Raw genomic sequence first — 25,049 nt, 5'->3', positions numbered from 1 at the left:
ATTTTGAAGGAAAACAAAGACCAAGATTTAACGTTCATAAAGAACTTTTATTTAATAGCTACCTTTACATCTAATATCATAATCCTTGAGTATAATACATTTACAAGTGACAGTTCATACCAGGTAAATGTTTCTTATTAATAGCGATTCTAATGCTCTTGTGAAAGCACAGAAATGCCATCGACGTCGTAAAAGGTATCCAAGAACGATAGGAACAATGGAATTTCACATAAACATCGTTATACAATAAATATCGAACTGCATAATAATGTATATATCTCGCTTATTAGTTGGGAATATTTATACTTCTGTTTTCAGATTTTCTCGGAGAATCGAAGATTATATTTTACGATATAAAAAGATGCTCCCCTTTTCATTGTGCTTTTTTTCAGTCCAAAAAGATAATTCTAAATTTTTCGTTTTCGTTTGAACATTTTTTTCTCTTCCAAACGTAATTTTATTTTCATATTAAAATATATGTATATTAGTCCTAAAAGTTTCCGTGTGTGATAAATATAATAAATGTATCAAATTTGCACAAAAAATAGCAGTATCAAATTAGGACGAATTGTTTTAGAATACTTCGTATGTCGATCCTCTTGCAAAACCTGCTTGACTAGCTAACACTAACAATGTACAGGTATGATGAAAGAGCTGTGCATACTTGTTATTTCCATCTGGTTTTCCTCGTCCTTATCTTAGAAATTATATATATATAAAAAAAAAATAATTCAAACTAGCTACCCTTACGCTCTAAATATCCTCGCTGCATTCCTTAATTAATTAATTATTACTTTAAGTACACACCAAAGGGAGTTCCGTGTAACGTTATGGAATCAGTAGGATCTCAGAGAACTTTCAATCATCATTCGTAACATTTTAAATCGTTATTTACAAAGATTGTTCGCAAACACTTTCAGCCAAAAAGCGTTCTCAAAAGGAACTCCAAAAATATTGTTCTGATATGTAAGATGGTGATTTTTGATTATGAGAGATTTGTTTTTTTAGATTTTTTTTAGATTGTTGGTTCAGTGTTCTTGCAGTTAGACCTGGGACTTTTCGCATAATGATTTGTCAACCAATATTATTATTATAGTTTATTTAATTTTTAAATTATAATTCTACGATTTTGAATGATTTGTAATTTGTAAAATTTAGTATTATAGTTATGCAAGAGAATTTATTAATATTAATACCTTGATGTGTAAAATTTGACTAATAATATTGGCTCACTTGTGCAAAGGGGCTTCGGAAATTTCTCGAGATCCAGTAAAAAAAAAATTGGGGAAGTGTGCTCACACGAGACAACTCGGTTTCCTCTCTCGTATATATATCACAGTTGCAAGCTCTGCTCGAATAACTAAGTTGGTATAGTTACAGAAATGGAAATTAAGTTGGTAGTGATCGATTCAACGTTCGTTCGGGGGATTTACCGCTTGTTACGGCTCTTCATGGTGAAACGTCTCCAAAAGTTGCCACTTTTCTTTGATGGCGTTGCAACTGGTGTATCATAGGGGTAACTAGATTCGTCATCCGTATCTTGTGCATTGGGAGTTTCTCTAGTGGGGGAGCCACCGTGTCCAGAATCTCTGTCTCCGTCACCAGAGTTCTTTTCCAGACCTGGAGTACAAATGAATTACCATTCATTATTCTTTTCCATTTTTCAAGAACTTATTTTTCCATAAATAATCTTCTTGAAATATAACTCTAAGAATTAATACACACATCAATAGTAGGCTCTCAATCAGTCAAGTAGTATGCTATCAGTTAGTCAACTAATAAATGGACACACTTGATAAATATTAACACCGAATTACAGAATAATAATTCAACAATATTAAATTTAATACAATTTGCAGAATTATAAATTTTGATGGTATTAGAAACCCTTAATGATAACCTTAAAAATACATATGTCTGGAATTGTATATGCTTAATAATAATAAGACTTCAGTCCAATTGACAAACTTTCATCAAAACATCTCAATTAACATATTTATGTATTTTTTAGGCTGATCCTGGAAAATGAATGGTTTTAAAAAAATCCTACCACCTCCAGCACGGAGCATGTCTAGAAACGTGTTCTCCGCGTTGCCACGTGTGCGTCCCTGTTTCTGCGATGGTGTCCCAAAACTCAGGCTCTGAATATTGATTTCCGCCTTGAGCTGTTCTGGCGGTATATCGTCTACCCGAAACTCGTTCGGGTCCTCGACGAATGCCTGTTGCAGGTCGCGCATGATTTTCTTGCGAATGGTTTTTTTCATAGATAGGTGTCTCTCCAGGTGTTTTACGTCGCTTTCCGTTAAAGTCTTGCTGTTATCACGACGACGCGACTTCTTCTTCTTACTGTTTTTAGGGCTCTCTTCTTCACCAGAAGTTGAACCAACAGATACGGCGCTGTCGTGTCCTGGTGCCTTCTCTTCAGCTTGGAGACGCGTGTTCTCCCATTTATTACCGAATCCAAAGATGTCTCGAAGATGGGGAATGTTCCTGTCGGCTGTTTGCTGCCTTGCCATTATTTTTGTTGCTTGAAGTTTGGGAATGTTTCAACAGTTGTTTAATTATTAATCTGAAAAAAGATTTTTGATATTTAAAGGATTATAATCACTAGCTTATACATTTGTCACTAGCTTATAGCTTTGTGTAATAGCTGTAATAGCTGAGAGATAACGCTATACAGAACGGTAAATAAATGATCAAACATTTGAGCTAAGCAGTAATGACATCTAATATTTTCAATGTATATAATTATTTCTTACAAGAAGTATTCAACTCCCATACTAAACATTCACAAATATTTTTCTCCAAATAGAGAAATTGTTTATATTCTTGTATTTAAAAATCTTCTGCTCAAATGTTGAAAATACACTACAGTATAGTAATTAGAAAGCTGCATATTTGTATGAAATGATCATTATTACATTGGTCATTTACGCGGCTTGGTTTGAAAACGAAATAGAATATAACCAGTGTCTAAAACTAAAATTATACGTAAAATGGCCAATCGTAGTATCGTAATCTGTCACCGATAATAATTAAGCGTACGGCGCAAGCGGTTTTCCAGGCGCCGTTAAATTGCACGGTTTATCAAGGAAGCTGCTGCTTTGAAGGAGCTTTAACACACGACATATTCCCGTTACCGTAAATACAGATCGTATATAATGCATTCACCATGCACACATTTCCTTTTTCATAGTGGACGGATACACGGACTTTAAATCGCCGGTGAAGAAATCCGAGTAGCCCAACCGGATTCTCGACAACTGTTCGAGAGATGAAAAGGGAAAAACTGATTTACCGACGATCAGCAAATACCCGTTAGACTATAATGTTCGCCTATATATGTTACTTTTTGTCCATCTTTTTCCCTTTGCAGCTGTAAATGGCTATGGTAATTGAATTTTATTGAACTTCCGCAGAATGAGAATAACCAAAATAGAAAATTCCAAAATAGGAAGTATTTAGAATATAAAATCCAACTCTTTATTTTCTAACTATGATGAAAATTCCCCAGATTTACTTTCTTAGAATAGATTACCAAACTTTATCCCCTTAAATTAAATTAGTCATAAATAAGCAATAAATTTTGAGTAAGTAACAAAATAACGAATTAATAGTATCTCTACACTGAATTTGCCTCTAAAGCCACCGACAAAATGCACAAATGGCAAATGTGGTCGAACGCAGTCAAACACCCACGCTTGCATATTAAAATGCAACCGTAAACGCGTGTACACTTCGTGGGTCGTGATGGAAAAAGAACTTACTAGGTATAAATAAAGCGGTTTCTCACGGCGCAGATGGAAAGTGCGCTAAGGGAAACGTGGGCGAGATTTCGCGTTATCGATTCTGAAATCGGACCGCGCGGGCCCACGCTGAATCGCGTAATAGCCCGCCTGTCTTTTATTGACGAACAATAACCAGCTAGCTTTTTATTAATGCTCCAATAACGGCTGCTTAGTCCACTTCTGTTCCTAGATCTTCGCTCCGCTAGAACCGTAATCTGGTCTCGCGTGCTTTGTTTTACCCGATCCCTTTGCATTCAAATGTCTGATGTTTCTAGCACGATGTTTGTGTATGTATATACGCGTTTTAGAATCTTGTCATGGTACAGCAGTCGTGTGGATAGATAGGATCCTTTGTTCTGGTTCTGCAGTTTGATGCAACGTTAATGCATCAGACAATTAGGAAATCCCCAACATTAATTTATGTAAATACAGTGAATTATAAATAAATTGTTAAATCTGCAATCTGTCCTGCACTTTCTTATTTTTATTTAAATTTTGAAGAAGATATTCATTGATTTAAAAAAATACTTAACTCTTTGAATTAAAATATTGCAGTGGAGACTTCAGTGAGTATCCCAGAATTTTTTCGAAATATTTGAGAGCCTAGAACAGTACATAATGGGATCTAAATGAATTTAGATAGGGAAGTAACCCTAACCTATATTCGAAGTATGGAATCGTTGCTATTCCTAAAAAACTATTTGAACAGGTTAATTTAATTTCAATATTAACAATATTTGCATTGTTTTTGTTGGAGTATAGGACGTTGAGTTCGAACAACGAGTGATTTAAGAATACGAATCGAGCGATTACGAAAGAGTTATTCGCACAGGCTTTAAGTATGCATGCTGTGTGCACGCACGTGGTTCTCCAGGATACCGGTCCGAGAGTCGTGAACTGTTACGCGGCCCGCAATCAACATTAACACGCTCCCCATTACGTAGGATGATATTTATCCGAGGCAAGACACTCGGTGTCGAACAATGACTGCAGCTAGCCATTTAACATTAGAACGAAAATGAATCACAGTTAATTTTTTATTATCAAAGTGATAAAATATTAGAAATTAAACCACGTTTTCTTTTTTAGCATCTAAATGTATGAAAGACACATAACTATCAAAATGAAGAGGAATAAATGAAATTTTTCATTTCCTGGAGAGTAATTTATGAACTTAACTGAGTTAAGCAAAACAAGAATTCTTGTTAAATAGTGGAAAATCTGTTGCAACGTTTCTAGATTTTTGGACTTCACTGACAATAGCAAATAAAGTAGAAAATAAAAAAAGTAATATATCAAAAGCTGTTTTAGCAATTCTGGATTTTTGTATATTAATATGCCATATTAAGTAAAAAATAAAAGAAGTAGTGTACCAAAATCTGTCAGCAGTTCTACTTTTGAAATTAAATTACAGATTCCATTAAGCATACCAAGCTAAATAAAGAGTAAAATAGAAAAGAAAATAATGTATCTAAATTTGTTCCAGCACTTTTAGACTTGTGGAAACTAATCTACAGACTCCACTGAGAATACCAAGTTGAATACAAAGTATGAAAGAGCAAATAGTATATCAAAAGCTGTCACTGTAAGGTATCATGATATGAAAGCACTTTAGGCTAGGAAATAAATTGAAAAGCTTGATTAAAAGCTTCTATAACGAAGGTGTAGCCTAGGCTCAGATTAGGAGGAGCGATTTCCATAGCTTTTGCAACGGATCAACAATATACATATCTCAGTCGCCCGGTGGCGAGCTGGTTGCCAGGCAGCGAGTTTCGTCCAGGTAAACCGCTCCTCTCGTTTCCTCTTTCACCCGCTTGTGCCTCGTTCCCGATACAAACGCCATATTACCAGTCTATCGACGTTTGATATCGGTCGACCGGGCTCAGCGGTGCGCAAACTCCCTTGATACGGGACAAAACAAGTTCCAGAAACAGAAACTCTGGTAGAAGTATGTCCAGATGTTGCTCATTTCATCAAGAACTTGTTCTTTTATATGTATTACATAACCTATTTTGGGGAATTGCACTTTGGGGAATAAATTTATGATAATTTGGAGAAATATCTTTTCAAGGATTTCGTAAAAGAATATTATCAACTGTAAAAAATATATTACATAACTGAAATTATTATCTTTTTGGTAACGTGGAAGATTGTTATATAGTATAGCAAACATCTATATAGTATAGAACTGGAAAAAGAATTCTATGGCAAATAATCTACATAACAGAGAAAAATATTGCTATATATGTGAGGCATAAAACTTCTTCAAATTCTTTTCAATTTCTACTTTTTTCTCCAGAAAAGATTTCAAGGTCACAGCTGAGCTAACTTTTCATATAGTACACATAAATCTTTTAGTAATATTTATGGTCTGTGTAGCATAATCTAGTTGTTATCTAATAATTCAGTGCAAAAATTTCATTTTCAAATTTCTTTTTTTTTTTAGAAACCGGAGAAGGGAAAAGCATTTACTGTTGCGTAAACTAGTCAAATCTTCTGACGTGTACATTAAATAACTGTTATGAAACATCGCACTATGGACAAAGAAAATTTCTTCCTAGTAGATTACTTGCGCGAGTTTTTATGGATCAAATGCAAAGATTGAGTTCATTACATTGCAAATCCTCTTTAATTTCATTGCATTACGAATTTTTTACATTAGGCCCTGCCTTCCAAATACAAATCTAATGGCCTAATATCTAATGATTAGGTTGGTATCATTAGATTTAAAGTAAGAATAATCTGTTGTCATTTCATATTTTTGTTATAATTTTTTTATAAATCATATATTAACCTATTTATATATAACATTTTTTCTTCTTTTCAGTTATAGAATATGCCATCTTTATTTTGAGTAAAAACCTGAGACACCCTATATATGGGAAATATGTTGCTGCAGTTGTGTTCAGTGAATTCTGTGTTACAAAATAAGCGTTGATTCCGGTTCGATAGCTGTTACAAGATTAATAAGCACGCTCGTAAATTATCGTCGGGCACGATACAAGTTGCGCACCACTGATTTAATGGATGACTCTCCCGGCCTGGTGTGGTAATCACAGTAAAAAATCTTTCGTTCGAACGAGCTTGAATCCTTGGTAATTTTGTCGTCAACAACACTCCGTGCTCCTCTGCCCTTTAATTATGTATTACCAAGAGATCTCGAAAAATCCACGCGAGAAACGTGGCTGTCGTGAAAAACTATGACGCTGCTTGGTTCAACGACATTGTAGCTGAATACGATGGTTGAATAGCGTGGAATAATTGGGCGAGATTCATTATTTGTATGGAAATGGTACAGTTAGATAATAGACGGATGTTTATGCAAATTTGTGTTATTATGAATATGATTCAAAAAATGGAATCCATAGAGTAATTATTTATTCACTAAATATTATTACAAGTGCTATGAAAACTACAAAAGATAAACCTATTTTTTTAAGCCTTCAACATGTTATGTACCGATTTAATCTTTGTACGATTGCAATAGAGTACTCTGACACTAAAAATCGCCATAAGAAATGAAAACAATTGAGATTGTAGTGAGAGTTGTTATCTAAATTTTTGGAAATTTTTTTACGGGAGAAAAACATGATAAGACACATTTTGATTCCTTTTTACAGGCGAGCTCTGTTGCAATTCGTTTTATATATCGAGCATTGGATTTTTCAAATTTAATACGTCATTAATTAATGCTATCAAAAAGAAGAAAACTTTGAAATTAACCTAAGCTTTTGGTCATCTATGAACTATGGATATAACACGTAAACATCCATAATATAATAATAAAAAATAGTAAAAAAAATTCAAAAATTTTTTACTTGATTATACAATTAAATGGTTATGCAATAGTTGCGGAATAATTTTGATAACAATCGGACATGATCTGATAATCATAATTTGCAATTTTCATTAAAATTCGGAATGAGCTATGGAACGGTATCAAGGGAAGAAAACTCGTAAAACTTGTTAACGGCGGTAATTAAAGTGGTTGGTGAAGAAGTCTGACACTATTACATGAACAGGATAATAATTGCTTTATAATGATATTTCTGATGAAGATAATGTTTCACGGATAGTTGTTGCCACCTGTACTTTTGGAATTTTTTTCCTTCTTTTCCATATTTTTGTGAGTAATAAGCTTGCCTCATCATGCGCTGTATGATTTCCAGGCCAGCCGCTATTTGGCACATTTTCAATATTTTTTTCCAGTCATGCTTGCTTAACTTTTTGTGTATCATTACTCTTCTTTCCCTCTAAAAATTTATTTCATGCGTGGTTGTACGTACACATGACCATGTTAAGTAATATATACACGAGCAGAATTTTTATAGTGGACCTTATACAAAGAACTTTCCTCGCCGAGTTTCTTACGTGATCACAAAAATTCCTTAAAAATTGTATCTTCATAAAAGCCAAGTAGAATCTGACCCAATATATTTTACAAACTATCACAGTGAACAAATATGGGAAACAAGTCTCATAAGATAAAATTGAATGAAGTAATATCAGTTACGTTTCAGGCCTAACTAATAATTACACTAAAGACTTTTATGCACTCATATGACATTTAAAAGTGTAAAAGCGCAAAGGATACAATTATGTGCAACATTGGTGTAGAAAAGGTGAAAAAATTTTCTGTTTAGGTTTTACTCTTTTTAGTTGTCTTGCAGTTTATTGATGATGATCGAAAGTAACTTGGATCTATTTTCAGGGGAAGTTCTTTATTCTGAAGCAAGAGGACCAAGTGGAAAGGCAGAGACTGGCTATTAGTGTACGAAATAACGCCACAATGTACCGTAAGCCTTGGTTGAGCCTTCACGCATGGTGGATCGAAGCGGACAGGACAGGAGGAACAGGCAATAGCACACGATCGATTCGTGGCTTGTTACAGAGAGCCTGGTCGAAAGTTCGAACGAGGCCCGTACATTAATATTTCCGTTATTGCGCGCACGAGCACCGAGGTTATGCCTTTCACACAGCCAAGTAATAATACGGAAAGTGATCGTTCCTCTCCTAGTCGGCTGATCGATCACGATGCGGATTTTAACGAGCCTTCATCCGATTAACGCCCCACTGATCACGCAAACCTGACTTCAGCCTACTTTATTAACTTTTTTATGATGTTACATTAAGCAGAAGATCGCACTTAGTGTTAATAGAAATTTAATGGATTATAGAAGGACACACATGTAATTTTAATTGCTAAATGGAATATGTTTTTAGCGTATAGGATGAGAATAATTAAGGAAAAAACAAGTATAAGCAGTTTGAAACAGGTTAGAGGATTAGTAAAGTGGAATTATGGATGTTGAACAGATAGCGTATGTTGGAAAAACCCAAGTGATTAATTAATGATTGGTTTAAATGGTACTTGTGTCGGGATAGTAATAGAGCAATTAGTAGTAGAATAATTATCATTCGAACATGGGATTCTGAGGTCTCTGTGGTTTCATAACACTGCTAGATCCATTCAATCTTGGACTTCCTTTCGAAGAAGTTGTTGATCGACTCTTAATACGGCACAGATAACTACTGCACTCTGTTCATAGAATTCTTGAGACGTCTTCGACTTGTCAATGTTGTAAACACAGACTCACAAGAAGAGACATCTTTTCAAGTATTTGACCTATCGCAATTCAAGCTTAAAATGAGATAGCTAAATGTACTAAATTTTAATCAGCTTGAACAACAAAACTCTAAATTAGTCAAATTGTCAAGACAAGGATCTTAAAGAATCAAAACAAGCCATAAATCTCAATTCGGAATAGCATTCAGCTTCCAATCTTACAATCAAACCATAATAATAACAGCAATAATTCAAGAACTAACGAAAAAAGATCCTCAAGCGTCGAACCACTCATAAATCTCGACTCAGAATTGTGTTTGACTTTTAAGGTCGCAATCAAACCTTGACAGTTCCATAGATCACTGGTAGATCCTTAATCCAAAATGGTCACATGTACACCACTGTTTATTCATTTTCACATAAATATGTTGATGAAGAAACTGTGAAGAAGCGAATGAACTGAGAGGAGAATAACGTTTGACCGCGTTGTAGAATATCCGTGCAAGTCTGTGGCCGCGGCACGACTAAACGTCGATCCAGGACTTTCACTTTGAGATCCAGCCGGCCCTCTGTCCCTTCTCGAGCCGATTATTCGTAGCACACCCACGCTCTCCAACTCTGAATCACGATCGAATTGTTCTTACGTGGATAATACCGTTCCCTGGCTGGACAGAGTGGTTCTCTGTTGATACAGAGACGGATTTTCTTTAGGTTTATCCAGGAACTAAAAGTTAACGTAGTTATCCGGGTTTAGAGGATAAATGACAGTCTGAAGAATGTTGTTTGCAGGAGATTGCTATTGCGAAGAAGATAATTGGGATAATTAGAAAATTCTTGGCTAAGGTTCATATATGTAGGTGTACAAAGAAGTTGGAAGAAATATTGATTGTAAAAGTATCTGAACATATTAGCTATTTAGTATAGTTCATCTAAAATTATGGAAAGTGTAAATATATCAGGATATTTTATGAAAAATAAGAGTGATGGTCCAGTAGTTTGAAAGTAAAATAAATTATACTTCTTAACAGTTGGATACTTTAGGTAACTGTATATATGATCCCTCTATGTCTTCTTTTTAAAAATGGTTGAATGAGATAGTAAAATTTAGAGTTCCCAGATGTCTGCATAGGAGGAAGAATTAAATGGATTGATGGAGAGTCGTTAATTAAAATTTATGATGCTAAAGTATAGTTTGAACCTCACAGTGTGGTAGGTTTGCTACAAGAACAAAGGAAGATTTTAGAAAAAAATTTGTTATCAAAGAAGCTTCCCAGAAAATAAATAGTAACTGTAAGTAACTAACAGTAACTATAAGTAATGAATATCAATGAATTAATAAAACTAAATATACTGGTAAGGATGCATTAGTAAGAGTTTCTTGAATAATAATAAAAATTTAATAATTAGAAAATCCTAAAAGTTTTGTTAATATATTTCATAAAAATTCAAGATTAATAATTTTATGAATGCTTACTTTAGATTTGAAAGAAGTACAAATATAGGAACATACCAAAGGAATTCGATGAACAAAGGATACGAACGGAAAAGTGAATGAACTTCGCGTGTCAACAACACCAGAAACCGCTCAAAGTTTGCTATCATAGTTCGTTGAACGAGGAACGGCCGAGGAAGACGAAAAGGAGTCAGCGCTTACGTAAACGCGCTTTCGTTTGTTTTTCAAATATGCACCGCCTCGATCCTGATTCAGCACGGAAGAGCATGTGGCTTCTACCAGTTCACTGCGATCCGTCTCGCTGATATAATCAACCAGTAGAAACTCGACTTTTCACTCGAAGAAAGCAATATAACAATTATTACCTAAATTCTAAAGTTTCGATAATCACTCGACCAAAGAAAGTTTTGGGAGATCGGTCAAATTTTACAATTTTGAAACACGAAAATGCGACACGTTTACAAAAAGTCTGAAAATTTGAGAATTGAAAAACATGGAGAATTAAACGTTCCCTAATCTAGAATGTGTGAAGATTTAAAGATTTGGAACTTCGAAATTGTGATAATTTGATAATTTCAATGATTGGTAATAGAGATTTGAAGATATGAAAATTAGAAAGTTTCAAATTTTGAAAACTTGAACACCTGATAATATAGAAATTAAAAAATTTGAAAGCGAGAACAATGAAAAATCTTAAAATTTCTAAACGAAAGCGTGGATATTAATTCCAGAATTAATATTTTGAATTTCGTTAAAAAAAATATTATTTAAATATTGATATCGAAATTAACGCATCGATTAACAAGGACGAAGCGTTTACTTTTGAACATCGATGAATGAAAATTAATACTCCATGGTAAAGGCGGCAACAGAAACGTAATCGTGGCGAGTTATATCGAGTCCCAGCTGTTCACCTCCGCCAAGCATAATCCATTCCCTGACTTTCCTCGTTCTACAGTTACTCCAGGGTGAAAGGTGAACCATCTCCTTTCCCCTCGAACACGTACTGACAGGAGGATCCGCGACTATACTTGTCAGAACCGATTACAACATCGTGATTCTCCCTGTTTTCTACCACGTTCTTCGAGAATGAATCCTTGAAAAAGCTGATTCACTAGACCACAGGAGGGTTGCTGTTTTATACTCAATAAAATGCTACTAATTATAGTGTGAAATGGTTCGGAGTTACTCTGATCTGTTATTTATAAAGAAATAGTTATATATTTTTAGTTTTTAACACTAGAGCTGCCGATAATTAAAACGACGTTAGTTAAGAAAATAGGTAAGCTATTTCTACCAAAAGCAGTCAAAATGACTGGTTTTTAAAAAATACGTAGTAATAAAATATTCTTATATTTATTGATTTATTACTATCTTATAAAAGGAATTCAATATTACGCCGTACATTTTTGGTATTACTAATCCATCTGGGACTATGATCTGGAACTTTTTAATTTGCAAATTTTCAAATTATGAAATCTTTTTCCTTGAAGCTCGTCACTATTTGCACGTGTCATGCTTATACAGCGTCACCTGCATTACCCGCCTTCGGGAGCGACCAGGCTGTGACGTCAATGTAGCGTTATCAGCAGCCAGTGTATCAATCAATGGATCAAAATCTTAAATTTCTAAATTACTAACCGTCCAAAGTTTTTAATTTCTTAATTACCAAACAATTGGGTCTTTCAAAATTATTAATCTTTCAAACATCTAAATTGCCAATTATGAATTTTCATAAATATAAATTGTAAAAGAAATTAAGCTGAGTGTTGGAAGAAGAATAACTGATGCTCCAAGGATAGTACAGTGATCGTCATTATCCGAAAACGAGCAAATTTCGTAGGCAAATATCGTAGAATAAGGCCAAGGAAAATAAGAGATCGACGAACAAAGAGAATCACTCGCTTACTGGAATCGTATCTAATCTTAATCATTATTCTATTCGCATATTCCTGTTTATTATTTTCCCGTGCCCTCGCTGCCAGTCACCAACACGAAAGTGACATCATATTCTGTTCACGAACCAGTTCTCATTGACTTTAATACCAGCTCTCTATGGTGGAGGTCTGGAAGATGATCGTCAGGTGCGGTCATAACCTCGCAATGGGTTCGCAGACACGTGTACTAGTCTTTTGAGTTCTGACATAAGTTCTAAATAAAAACTTGCAGAGGCGTTTATATTTTCGTTGAAAACTTGACGTTAATAGGGTTAAAAAGGAGAAAAACTCGGTCGAACACGTGAGAAACAATGGCTCCTTCGTTTTGCTTGGAAGTTGCGAGGCTGTTTGTGTGCAGTGCACGCTACACCGAGCAGAAAGTTCAGTCTCCATTACATAAGAGAATAGCCGGTCCTCTTCATCTTTTTCCTCTCTCGAGTCCATCGTCGACGTTGAATCACCATAGGCGTCTAGACGAACTTAATTAAATCCAGACACATAACACACTCTATAGATTTTTGGCACAGATAATAATGTACCAACATCAAGTTCATTTTAATTTAAATCAACGATACGATAATATTCCAGCATTGATTTTCTGATGAAGCTTATAAATGAAGATTCAAACTCAACAGGTAAACAAATTTTAATTTATACTATAACCTAAACTTTGAAAGTAGATCCTCCTAAATCTCTTCATCCATAAATTAATAATAAATTAAATAATATTAATTCAAAATTAATAAACAAATCTTGATTTACGTAACTTGAACTTTAAAGAAATGGATCTTCTTAAGTATCATATACGCCAATCTCTATGGGGAAAGATTTTGCAAGTCTGGAAAGCCAAACATCAGCTTTCCAAAGCAAAGTTCATGCAGGGACAGCTATGAAACCCCGGAAGGGTTGGCAAACCAGTTTTGTGACAACGGTGCAGCGTTTATCGATTATCTTCTTAACCTACGTGTTTCACAGGTTGTCTGTCTTGTATAATTGCCATCGATGCTCGCACCATCTAACCCAACTTTTCGATTATTTCTATCATTGATATATGTATGTAAATACGTTCTCACGTTTCTTTTTGGAGGTTAGATAACATTGGAGAGTTGGAGGCAACACGCGGGCGTTATAATGTCCCATTGAGGAAGCAGCCACCCACAAAAGAAAATCTGCCGTGTAATAAAAGGTAACGGTGCCTGGAAATAATAGAGTACGATATATCAACAGAAGGCGCCTCTATACTTTGTAATTTCACGTTACACGCAGTCGTACGTTTTTCTCCGCTATATTTCATTTTCTTTATTCTTCGTTTTCTTTCCTTGACAATTTTTTATAATTTTGTTTTTAAAATATGATTTTATAGTTTATAAATCTATGTAATAATTAACTATCGGTTATTAATTACTGATTGTCTATAATTTTAGATACTTTTTGTAAAATTATTTTACCAATCACAAGTATTTTTATAATAATTTTCTAATCATTTTCATTAGTGATATATGAATATACATCTTTAATAATTTTCATAATAATAAGCAATGTTGCAATAATTTCTTAATGTCAAGTGTGAGTATATTTTTTAAATAATTTTACTGTCGCCGTAAACGTTTTTGTAATAATTTTGTAATGATTTCGTTAGAGTTGTATGGTTGTTGTATAAAAAATTATTTTTATATTTAGGATTCATAGTTAGTCGAATGTTTGATTGCAATTTTGTTAGAATGAGTAACGAAGTAATGGAAAACAAAGATGTCACTACTTCCGGAAGGTAGTTTCGTGACAACTTCCTGCTCATCGCGATGTTGCTCAAGAAACGTCGGAAATAAGGTTGGAAAATCGTGTTCCTGCCATCCAAGCATCGACCAATGAAGTTTTTTCTGATGCAACAATCATTGCGACATGATCATCAACGAAGATAACTATAAAATACGTGTGGGAGCGTTTCCATTATTATAATATTTTTCCTTGATTTTTTGTTGTATAAACTTTCCACTGTGCCTTTTCAATAATTACTTGTTAAAGTCTGCTAAACAGTGTTGTAAGACAGATACATAGATATCAGAAAAGAATTAGTTTGGGCCCTTATTCCATACGAAACAAAGAATTATATTGTCGCGGATTTCTTTCAACAATTATTTAATTGGAATATTTTTTTATTTTGTTATCCTTGTTGCATTACTGTCATTAAATTTTGTGATAGAAATGCAATTAAATTAAATATAATATAATATAATATAAATTACAAGAAATATGATTCAAACAATATACGTGAACTTTTGCCTCATAATTTTAATTATATAAACTTTAATTTTTCAGTGAATTATTATTGACCTAATTAAATTAAAATCGATAACAACACTTTTTTCTTTTTAATGCTTTTTACAAAAATGTAGATGGTTACAAATTTGGGGCTTCTCTATTTATACATTATTTGAATAATATTTATATACCTTTCTGTTTTATTTTTGTAGAGCCAATAATAGATTTGCAAATAATTGCATTAACAGCAAAAGTAACGCATTATTCATGAAATAAGGAGGGCCGTAATAAGCCCCGGAGAGAAACTCTCCATTCACGATGCATGCTCTTTTCCAAAGCCAACGATTTAATGCTGGCGTCCTCGATTTGACGGGAAAGAACAATACTGCGAAGAAAAATGTGCATTTGCAATACACACTCTTAAAAGATACGATACTGATGAGGCGAAGCAACGATCCACAACCTGTTTGCTAATTAATTAAACACTCTAACGTCACTAGCCTTATAGAACAATAAGAAAATAAGAGGTGATCGAATCTGCAATATTTACACAAACTAATATATTTAACGAAAGAAGATTACTTTGTTTAAAGGTAAAAAATTATTTTTAAAACAATTCAGATACAATACCTTAAAGTAAAAAGATAGAATGTATAATAATTTCCTTCCAATTATTTTTTAATGAAAAATTTATTCGTTAATGAAATTTAAATGTAAAATTGTATTTGTAAATAATTATAAGAATAATTGTTATACTTACTATAAATTCTATTATTATTGTAAATTTTATTTTTATTATTTTTCATAATAATTATAAAAATAGAATTTATAATAGATTCTGCAAAATACTCAGTTTCATCGAATTACTACTCTTCGATAAATTCCAAGAATTATATGTTTCTATCTTTTCTTCAGCTAGTAAGGAAAAGCAGCGCCACAAATTTTTTTTAATAAACAAAACTACAAGAAATATTGTTAATTGGAGATTAATTGAAGATCAGAGAGCTTCTGAAACGCGGCAGTACCTTTGGAAAGACGTCCGATAAAAATCCACGGAGATCGTTAAGTTACCTTACAGGCCGATTCAAGGACAGACAAGTATCATCAGGATTGCGAGTCATCCTGCTTGTTCTTTATACTCTTTTTTTTCTTCTTTTTCCTTGGACTCCGGCGTCCTTCCGTGCCGGGCGCTCTTCTTTGCTCGATACTCGTTTAAAACTCGTTTTTAAAACCATCCACGAAAGTTTATTAATTTCATTTATACCGACTTATAATTGGAGATTAGAATCTATATTATTAGATCCTGATTCGATTAGATTTTCTTATGGTAAATCAAAATTTTAAATATTCTTCGAATCTTCTTATAGGTTTGGAAATTTGCAAAAATTAGGTTAAGATTAAAAATAATTGATGTAATTATTGATGTAAAAGTTCTTTATCCTTATGAAGATTAATTAAATTCTGTGTAATTTATTGTGTCAGTTTAATTGCATTTAATGAAAGTTTAATGCTAGGAGAGGAATTTCTCTGCTAGGCTCTACATCTGAGAATCCCCATTTATAGGAACTCTTCTATAGTCTTCCATATATAAACATAACCTTTTTTCAGAAAGGAAGAAAAATTATGGAAGATTTTATTTCAAATGTTGGAGTGTTTCTAAGAAATAATGTCTTTTTATGCCACAAAATATGCGAAATATCTTTTCTTAATTCTATATATAATTTTTGTAGAACAGCATAGGGATTTCATTGGATGATATTAATTGTTATAGCTATAAAATTATAAAAAGAAATTTACATGACCTATAATCTAATAATTCACTAATGATTATAATACTGTCAATTAATAAATTATTGTGCAACAGGTGGAGAATGTGAAAAGAATGGTGAGAAATACAGTAATTTATAGTTTGGAAAGTGAATGACGCGATAATTCAACTCCTGTGAAGAGGTAGAAGAATGAAGTTGAAAAAGTCAGGCACAAACTTCTTGATGAAGGAAGTTGTTTGCGGTCGAATGAATCGGACCTTGGCAAGAGAAGTCCAGACGGTGCGGTGCTGGAAACAGCTCAAAGGAGTCCGCGGCACGTCGACAAGACGTCCCCTTTGTGGGATACCGTTCGACCACCGAGCAAGTAACGAGATTTCAGTTCGTGGAACTCGCCATAACGACCCCGCCTCTCGTTTGTCCAGAAATTCATTCACTAATTCTCCTCTTACCTTCTGCTGTCACAACATTGATCTGTTTCTTGATGAAATATCACCAACGAGTCTTTGTAGTAGACAAAAAATATATTATAATGAGAGATGATCAGTAGTTGAGAGGTTAGAATTCTATACCTAGGGGAAGATACATCTTCACGCATTTGTGAAGTAATATGTAATAAGAAGTTACACTGTAAATTGTATACAATTAAGTGTACGTTCATCACATTGCTAAAATGGGACGTGAAAAAGCATTTAGAAGAGGGCAGAACGTATTGTTTCAGTGAGAAGAGGTTAGGAGGTTGTTTACTCGAACTGTTACATCGAGTTCGATCCCCCAATTGTTTGGCGGAGAGCGTGTATCGATCGAATAGTTCGAGGAGTCAAGCGCTCGCACGTGTCCGCACCTTTTTCTTTCTTTGCAGACATTGGATACTGTATACGCTGGATGCTGCGCGAAACCGTTATGCAACCTGCAGCGTATAAGTGGTCTTTGCTCGCCCAGATTCCCGTTGCCCTGTCTCCGCATCGTTTTGATCATTACAAAATAGCTATGGAAAATTATAACCTACTCATCCAAAACTACAAGTTCTCCTCTTATTAATTGTTAATTACGAATTTACTTTAATTAGGAATGAGATAAAAGTTATAAGAATTAATTTAAAAAAATAGGAGAAATGAAAAATTGACTAGGTTATATATTTTCACGATGGATAAAAACAATATAGCATTGGAAATAAACAACGTTGTGCAATCATTCTTAACGACTCGATCGACTACGACAAAACCACATTTTACTGCTTGTTTAGCCTTCGCATTTTTCAATACCAGTTCTTTGTACCCACGTAATTGAAATATATATGTATGTAGTTCCAATTTAATTTCAGATTGGGAAGTTTCATTTCCACTTCTCCAATGGCATTTAGCTGTTACAGCTATACAAAACCATGGTTATTCACATCACGAAGACATCTCTCTGTTTCCCGTGTTCTATAACGTTTTGAAGCAATCGTATAGCTCACTTCAGAAGCGACGTTCATTGTTTTCTCTGTATGCTTCACTGTCTCAACGCGTTTTGAATTCTTCCATACAATTCAAACTCAATATATGTACTTTTTTCAAATGTATTGCTTAAAACAATGATCCATCCACTATTGAACTCGAAAACGCCACCTACATCAGTAAGTATTTGTTTGAATTACTTCTTTGTGTGAGGCTACATATATTTAATAACTTTGTCAAACTATCTGGGAAACGAATTTTAAAATTTTGTAGTTTAAAAATTGAAAATTTTGAAATTTTGGAAATTCGACGGTTGTCGAATAAAATATCTTTCTGACTTTATTTGTACTTTGCACCATTTTTTAATTTAATGTTATATACAGGTACATTGTAAAGCGGATAATGTCACGAGGTATTTAAGGCGACAGGCTCCCACGAGTTACCGTCGGCGTCATCGACCACCATGATCCTCGTGTTTAGTCTCTGGCTCCATTTCCTTCTCCCTTTCGGCCACTTTCCTTCTTGTCTCTCCTCGCCCCCAGCCACTCCCTTATTCGCTTTCAAGTTCTCTTCTCTTCTTTTGTTTCTCTCCCCCTTTTCTTCTCGCTGCACTTGTATTTTTTCTTCTCTCTTGTATTGCTTTAGTGTTGAATATTTAATCGTTTAATCTCTCTTAATTTCTACTTCAAATATTTTAGATATTTCTTTATATTCTAGTCTCGAATCGCAGTGTAATAATTATTATGGAAGTCACAGCAATAAGTCTTAACAAACAATATTTTTTAAAAAAGATTAGCTGTAGAAAAATGTCTGTTCACCATATTTTTCGTTCTTTGAACAAATGTTTCTTGCTCTGCCTATTTCTTCCTACTCCTCTAATCTATTTATGACCGATTTCAATTCATCCTCTCTCTTCATCTTTAACCTCCAATATATCTTCCTCCTTGTGGAATCGTGTTCCCCATGAAAGAAGAAGAATGGAAAGCTGTGACGCGATTTACGACCCTGTTTACAGCTTCCGGAAGAAGCATATCGACCTCACGCACGCACTAGGTAAGATTAGTTACCCTAACCGCTAAAAAAAGCGCCTAACATCGGTGATCCTTCCAGATGACGAAAAATGGACGCAAATTGGGGTCAGGAGGAGTGGCATCACATGTCCAAGGTGTGCATCAGGTAACCATGAGCGCGTTTATCGTCCTTTAAAAGAGATTCGAGCGTCGTGTGGACACTAGCAGAGATGAAGTCAACTGAGAGAGGGGTTTCCTCACCCAAGGTGATCCGGTATAAAAGCGAGAGGCCATCAAGAGCGAGAAGATCACCTGACGAATCCTCACGCATAAAAAGAAACAGGATAAAAAAAGTCAAACTTTATTGATCAGAAAAAGACAATTAGCATCGGATCAGGACCATATTTAATATCATACAAAGTTCCCCTGGAACATCATACATGATATTCCAATAATCATGGACACCTTGTATAATAAATACATAAAGGAATAAAAATCTGTGACTAGAAGAAAAAACACAAGAAACACCATTTGGTTTGAATTTCGAGGTTATGATGGACAGAAAAATGTAATTAGCGAAGAAGACGTGCAGATTCTTTGTTGAAGCGCTTTTTTAATTAAGGTTCGAGTGCGTCATCGCTTCCAGATGACTTAACGAACATTTTTTTGGCCAAACAGAGCTGATGTTCTAGGTTATTCACCCCGATGGCCACTAAATTAATTCTGGCGATGACATTATCCGCACCCCCGCGTCTCTAGTCGTTGAAGCGGTGCCAGTGACTCATTGTCAATGACTTTCCATCAATTTCCGCCTCGTTTCGTTTACCATGGGGAAGCCACAGAATCGCGAGTCATGGTTTTATTATCAAGCATCAATTTAATTCCTGTTCCTCCTTAACAAAAGTTCTCCTTTTTTGTTTACAGTGAATCTAACTTTACTTTAGGGATTCTAATTCTCAAATTAATTGTTTTATAGAGTAATTATAGAAGAATTAAATAGAAGTATTAGTAATAATAATGGAATTAGTCTAGAGAAATGATTGTTAAGTGAGTAACAAAGTTTAAAAAGGCCTCGTTTTCTATCAATACGAAACTGGAGACCAAAATAAGTTAGGCCTTGAGGGTTTGACTATACATAGCCTGGTATATACCTCATGTACAGGGTCAAGTCAAGGCGGCGTTGTCTTGGAGGCGACTTTACGATGCAAATACATGTCGCCGCGATTTGTACAATTTTCTCTTGTTTGGCTAGGGAGCCGGACGCTGGCGCCGTGACGCTGCATTCGTTTCTGGCACGAAAATAGTCAGCAGTCGACGGAGAAGGATAAAGGCGGCTCAGTCGAATGAAAGACTAGCCTGAAGGCGACAGACGGACAAAACAACAAGTTAAGGGGAGAAAATCGAAGTAAACGCTTCGTCAAACCGAGTTCTCGCTGCCCTTTCCTCCTTTTACCAGCCATATTCTAAAAATAGTTCCGCCATGTGAGCAGGGAAAGTGCGTCCTTGGGTCTTCGGAGAACAAAGATTGCAATTGGCCAATCTGAAGGAAACCTAATCGAAGTATTAGATTATTATCGATTCTAACTTCATTTCAATTTTTTAAAGGCGATACATTGAAATTTCAAGTTACAATATTTGGGAAAATATATTTCTTATAAAATTTAGGCAGTAGACAATTAGATATTTAATCTTAAATTTTTTCAAATATAAGCATAGTGTCAAATGGAGTCAGAAAGTAGCGATTTTCTAATTTAGTAATTGCCTGTTAAAGAAACTCACTGGCTTGTTTTATTACCACACGATGGTAATTGGAGATTACGTGGACGTTGCATGAAATTTCACGGGGAAAAACATAATTCGGCCTAAATGGATCAAAGTATAACAGAAAGAACCGTGTAATTACAACGCTGCGCGAAAATGTGTGTACAGAGGCGAGGATAGCCGGTTATCCTGGAGGCAGCCAGTGGAACAAAGAGAAACTACCGGACACATATAGCGTCTTGGGCAACCGGCTTGGTGATTTCGTAACTCCCCGCGCCGCCGCAAACTGTATCACATGAGAGAAGTTTGATCCCCGATACAACATACAACGTTTGCTGGAATTATGGCGTATAATTAGAGAACAAAAGAGAGACAGGTATAACTTAAAGTATAGTAGGTTACGCGTAAATGAAGATCTTAGGATAGGATTTTTGCTCATTTTTTATCTGAATGTCACTTTATGATTGAAGAGACTGAATGCTGGAAACACGGCATATAATTAGAGAATAAAATAGGGACACTTATAACATGAAATGAAGCACAGGGTATTGGGTATAAAGAAGCGATTCTTCAGAATTTTCAATGAGTAATGGCGGTAAGATTGATTGACTCTGTCAAATGAACTATTGAATGGCGCTTTTTTCTAAAGAATCCTCGTTGTTTACAGTGACGCATCGAAAAAACTGCGTTAATTGATCGAAAGCATCTCGATGAACGGAGGAGAAATCGTCAAGAGTCGAATGGATGGAACGAAATCATTGTAGCACTGCGGAATCGATTCTTTGCTTGTTGGGCAATCGACAATCTGCAACCTGGAACAATTGTTTCCACTCTCGTTCCGTGTTCAATCGATTAAAAAAAGACAATTTCCATCAAATTGTAATTATGCAGTTATATGATTGGTAATTATTACATAATACATGCAATGTAGTTATTGTAAAAATATTATAATTCCTATACAATCTGACTATTTGAAGAATTCTACATTTGGAAATTTGAAAATCTTACAGTTTCAGAATTGGAAAAAGATAATTTGAGCGTTTGAAAATTGCAGAATTTTAAACTTGGAGAATTTTTAATTTGGAAATTACAGAACTGTGAATTTTAAATGTGAAAATTTCAGAACTGGGAAATCTTTAATTTGGAATTCTGAAAGTTCGAAATCCGGAGAACTAACAGTATAAAAGACCAGATTTAATGACACCTACAAGTTCTTCATTTTATCAATGACGACCAGCGTTGTCAATCAGTTCGAATTTGTACGCACATTGGATCGATTATAACTGACGACTATCACCATGAATAATTATAACCTGAAACAAGGGTCGTACACTGAAGTTCATGGAGGATCGATTAGAAGTTCTTAATGGGGTGCGGGTCAATAAACAGCCAGATGTGTTTAATACCATGCAAAAGACGTCCATTATTGATTACCATTAACAAAGATGGCGCGTGGTAATTAAACTCGCCCTCGAGACGCGTGGATCAACACTCTGAATTACCTACAACCCGTGAAGTGACATTCACCATGTGAGCCTTGCGTATCACATTATCACAGGATTATTGGATACTCGTTCAAGTGTAAAACTGGTAACAAAAATAACTAAAGATAATTTAGAATGAAAAACCCAGAGGTGTTATTAAAGGTCAATTACAAGGACTGAAAGTTATGGTTGACCTAAAATTAATGTTCACATTGACCTGATCAGTGGCCTTTAAGTTGTTTAAAACGTTTCTTCCGGAAGAAAAGCGTAACGTGAGACAGATGGTCCATTTGACCTTTGTTCATCTTCCCCCTTCAAGATAAGTTAGGTTAACTCTGGAAGTATAGCAAGTTAGATATATCGAATTGTATAGAGCGGAACATCTTTGAATTTCAAGCTTCCTCCAAAGTAAATTAGCCCATAACAATGGCTGGAAGTCGACGGAGCGTGTGTGCACTCTTCCAGGTCAAAGTTCACGCTCGGTTGAGCTCCAAACATAAAGAAAACGAGGATATCTGCATCTCCAACATTATATGGTATAAATGTTCCCAAAAAACATAACCGGGATAAAAATTAATATTGTCAAAATTATTTTAGATTTACTATCCAATTTTATCCTAACCAAAAAGTTCATGATTATCTATGAGAAACAAAATATGATAAAAAATGACTGATCAATAAAAATTACGAGGTTCAGACACGTCTCTGCTATTTCACGGTTCATTTTACATCCAATCCTCAAAACAAATATCCAAACCTCAAAACGACTAAAATAAGAAACAAAGGACCTTCGAAAGTAATTGGCCAGTCAAAAGTACAAAATTCAGACACGTTTTTGGCATTTCACGGTCCCGTTGTTCGACTCGTATTAATTACCATTGCCATAAATTACCATGTTATGCGAAGAGACGAAAAGAAGTTTCTTGCTTTGTCGGCCCAGCATCATTAGGGTCGGCTCCCCACTTGATCTGTTCCCCTCCTAGAATCCCTGTTCTATTTCACACGAGTGACACGTAGCACGGAGAAAGACGCATTAGGGTCGAACGGAAACGGATATTAGAAAACGTCGGATTCGAGACTGTTTTTCCGCAACATCGTGATGACGACAACATCGAGATCTGACGAATAGACGTCGATGAAACGGCGACATCATCGAAGACGACCTCGATTCCATCAAGGATAAGGTCTCTAGAGGGAGATCCCGGGAGAGCTCCCCGATTACTTTCGCCATTCTAAAGGCGCTCGAATTTCTAAGATATTCCAGCGTACATATTGCGTTCGACGCGATCGACGCTGCGGAGAAATTCGTGGGAACACGCTTGCCACGAGCCGCGATTTCGCGGCTTCTCCACGGGTTTCAAGAGCTACTGAGGTTTGCGTTTTATTATTTCTTGATGTGGCTAAGGTTTTCCTTGGGTATTTTGTATCAGAAATAAAGAAAACTGTTATTTTAAATTTCAGAAGTTGAAAGATACGAAAATTGGAAAATTTTATATTTGGAATCTCAAAAATTTGATGGCTTGAAGATTGCAAAATGTTTAATTGAGAATTTTGATATCTTGACGCATTGAAAATTCTGTAAAATTCTAAACTTAAAATTTTGATCATTTTGTTGCTTTAAAATTTGGACACTTGACGCTTTAAAAAATGAAGAAATAAAAGTTTGACGCTATGGAAATTGGAAAATTGAGACGTCGAACTTTTGCAAAAATCAAAAATTCGTTACTCCATATACGAGCATTTTGGCAAAGAGACCAATGAAATGAAGAGCGCATTAATCGATCCGATATTCCTGAATAATTACTCAGGTAGTAAGGTTAATTAGCCGCAGGTCAGTTTACTTGCAGAAACCGGTCTACGGTTGCACAATTTCAATTGATCCATTGAACCTTGACACAGTATATGTGGTTTTGCTTTCCAGGTGTAGCAAGGTGCATGTATATTTAATAAGATAAGAATTGTGGCGCGCCGCTTGTTCCAGACGCTTGCTGATGTCATCTATTCAAATATCCGCGTGTTACAAACAACTAAATATATACTCTCAAAACAGTCAGAACATTTTACCAAAATCATACTAAATTTCTTCAAACCTTATAAACTCCAGTAATTTCTCTCTATTTTATTGTAATTAAACAAAAAACAGAAGTACCCAAGAAGAAGGAGTCAAAGAGTCAACAATACTCAATAACCAAAAACAACACAAAGAAATCTTAAAAGACTCACCGTAGATGTCATCCAACTTCAATCACCAAATTCTTCTAAAGTATGATTTATTTTATTTTGAAATATTTTTCAGTCACTGTCAAAAATTACAAGTTTTCGAATATGTTTTACTCAAGAGAAGCCACCAACACAAAATCCGTGATCACGAGCGTGCAGAGGCTCGCTCGGGACTGAAGAATACAGGATATAGCGAACAGCACGTCAATGAAAGAACGCCGGCATCACCGCCGCTCATTCGAGCTTCTCCTGCACGTGCGCGTGCAACACGCACGCGTACACACGCTCCAAAGCGTGGATGGCTGCGTAGGGTCTGCCCTTCTCTCTCCAGACCCTTTTCAACATGATATCGTGGTATCGATTCAC

The 25,049-nt window shown here is 35.1% G+C and overlaps 1 protein-coding gene and 3 long non-coding RNA genes across 20 annotated transcripts; 3 read left to right on the top strand and 1 right to left on the bottom strand.

The window, feature by feature from the left end:
- Positions 1-26: 26 nt before the first annotated feature.
- Positions 27-24,821, bottom strand: LOC138188550 (uncharacterized). 4 transcript variants are annotated; one of them, XM_069130482.1, is made up of 3 exons: positions 24,687-24,821; positions 2,051-2,569; positions 27-1,620 (listed from the first exon to the last, which is right to left on the bottom strand). In XM_069130482.1, the coding sequence occupies exons 2-3, from the start codon at positions 2,514-2,516 to the stop codon at positions 1,430-1,432; spliced, it is 657 nt and encodes a 218-aa protein (XP_068986583.1). In that variant the 5' UTR covers positions 2,517-2,569; positions 24,687-24,821; the 3' UTR covers positions 27-1,429. The 4 variants fall into 4 exon arrangements, with proteins under 4 accessions (XP_068986583.1, XP_068986586.1, XP_068986585.1 ...); XM_069130485.1 differs by having other exon boundaries at positions 2,054-2,569; XM_069130484.1 differs by lacking the exon at positions 24,687-24,821 and adding an exon at positions 9,697-9,875.
- Positions 4,221-6,916, top strand: LOC138188553 (uncharacterized). Of its 4 annotated transcripts, none has more exons than XR_011175544.1 (6): positions 4,221-4,354; positions 4,551-4,749; positions 4,878-5,075; positions 5,275-5,568; positions 6,235-6,498; positions 6,616-6,916. It is a non-coding gene; the product is annotated as an uncharacterized LOC138188553 (long non-coding RNA). The 4 variants fall into 4 exon arrangements; XR_011175543.1 differs by having other exon boundaries at positions 4,551-4,816; XR_011175545.1 differs by adding an exon at positions 5,860-6,157 and having other exon boundaries at positions 4,551-5,059.
- LOC138188554 (uncharacterized) lies at positions 9,903-12,623 on the top strand. 3 transcript variants are annotated; one of them, XR_011175548.1, is made up of 3 exons: positions 9,903-10,395; positions 10,484-10,644; positions 10,834-12,623. It is a non-coding gene; the product is annotated as an uncharacterized LOC138188554 (long non-coding RNA). The 3 variants fall into 3 exon arrangements; XR_011175547.1 differs by having other exon boundaries at positions 10,463-10,644; XR_011175546.1 differs by having other exon boundaries at positions 10,472-10,644; positions 10,834-12,622.
- LOC138188551 (uncharacterized) lies at positions 13,590-24,522 on the top strand. 9 transcript variants are annotated; one of them, XR_011175537.1, is made up of 11 exons: positions 13,590-13,719; positions 13,837-15,596; positions 15,919-16,101; positions 16,868-18,387; positions 18,592-19,261; positions 19,319-19,786; positions 19,897-20,121; positions 20,195-21,355; positions 21,647-23,835; positions 23,925-24,294; positions 24,385-24,522. It is a non-coding gene; the product is annotated as an uncharacterized LOC138188551 (long non-coding RNA). The 9 variants fall into 9 exon arrangements; XR_011175541.1 differs by lacking the exon at positions 13,590-13,719 and having other exon boundaries at positions 13,786-14,012; positions 14,108-15,596; XR_011175540.1 differs by lacking the exon at positions 13,590-13,719 and having other exon boundaries at positions 13,786-14,310; positions 14,425-15,596.
- Positions 24,822-25,049: the final 228 nt, after the last annotated feature.

This window comes from Bombus flavifrons, chromosome 16, assembly GCF_040668555.2.
Source record: "Bombus flavifrons isolate JBK064 chromosome 16, iyBomFlav1_principal, whole genome shotgun sequence".
In the NCBI taxonomy this organism is placed as follows: Eukaryota; Metazoa; Arthropoda; class Insecta; order Hymenoptera; family Apidae; genus Bombus; species Bombus flavifrons.
This window is presented reverse-complemented; position numbering and strand designations above follow the sequence as displayed.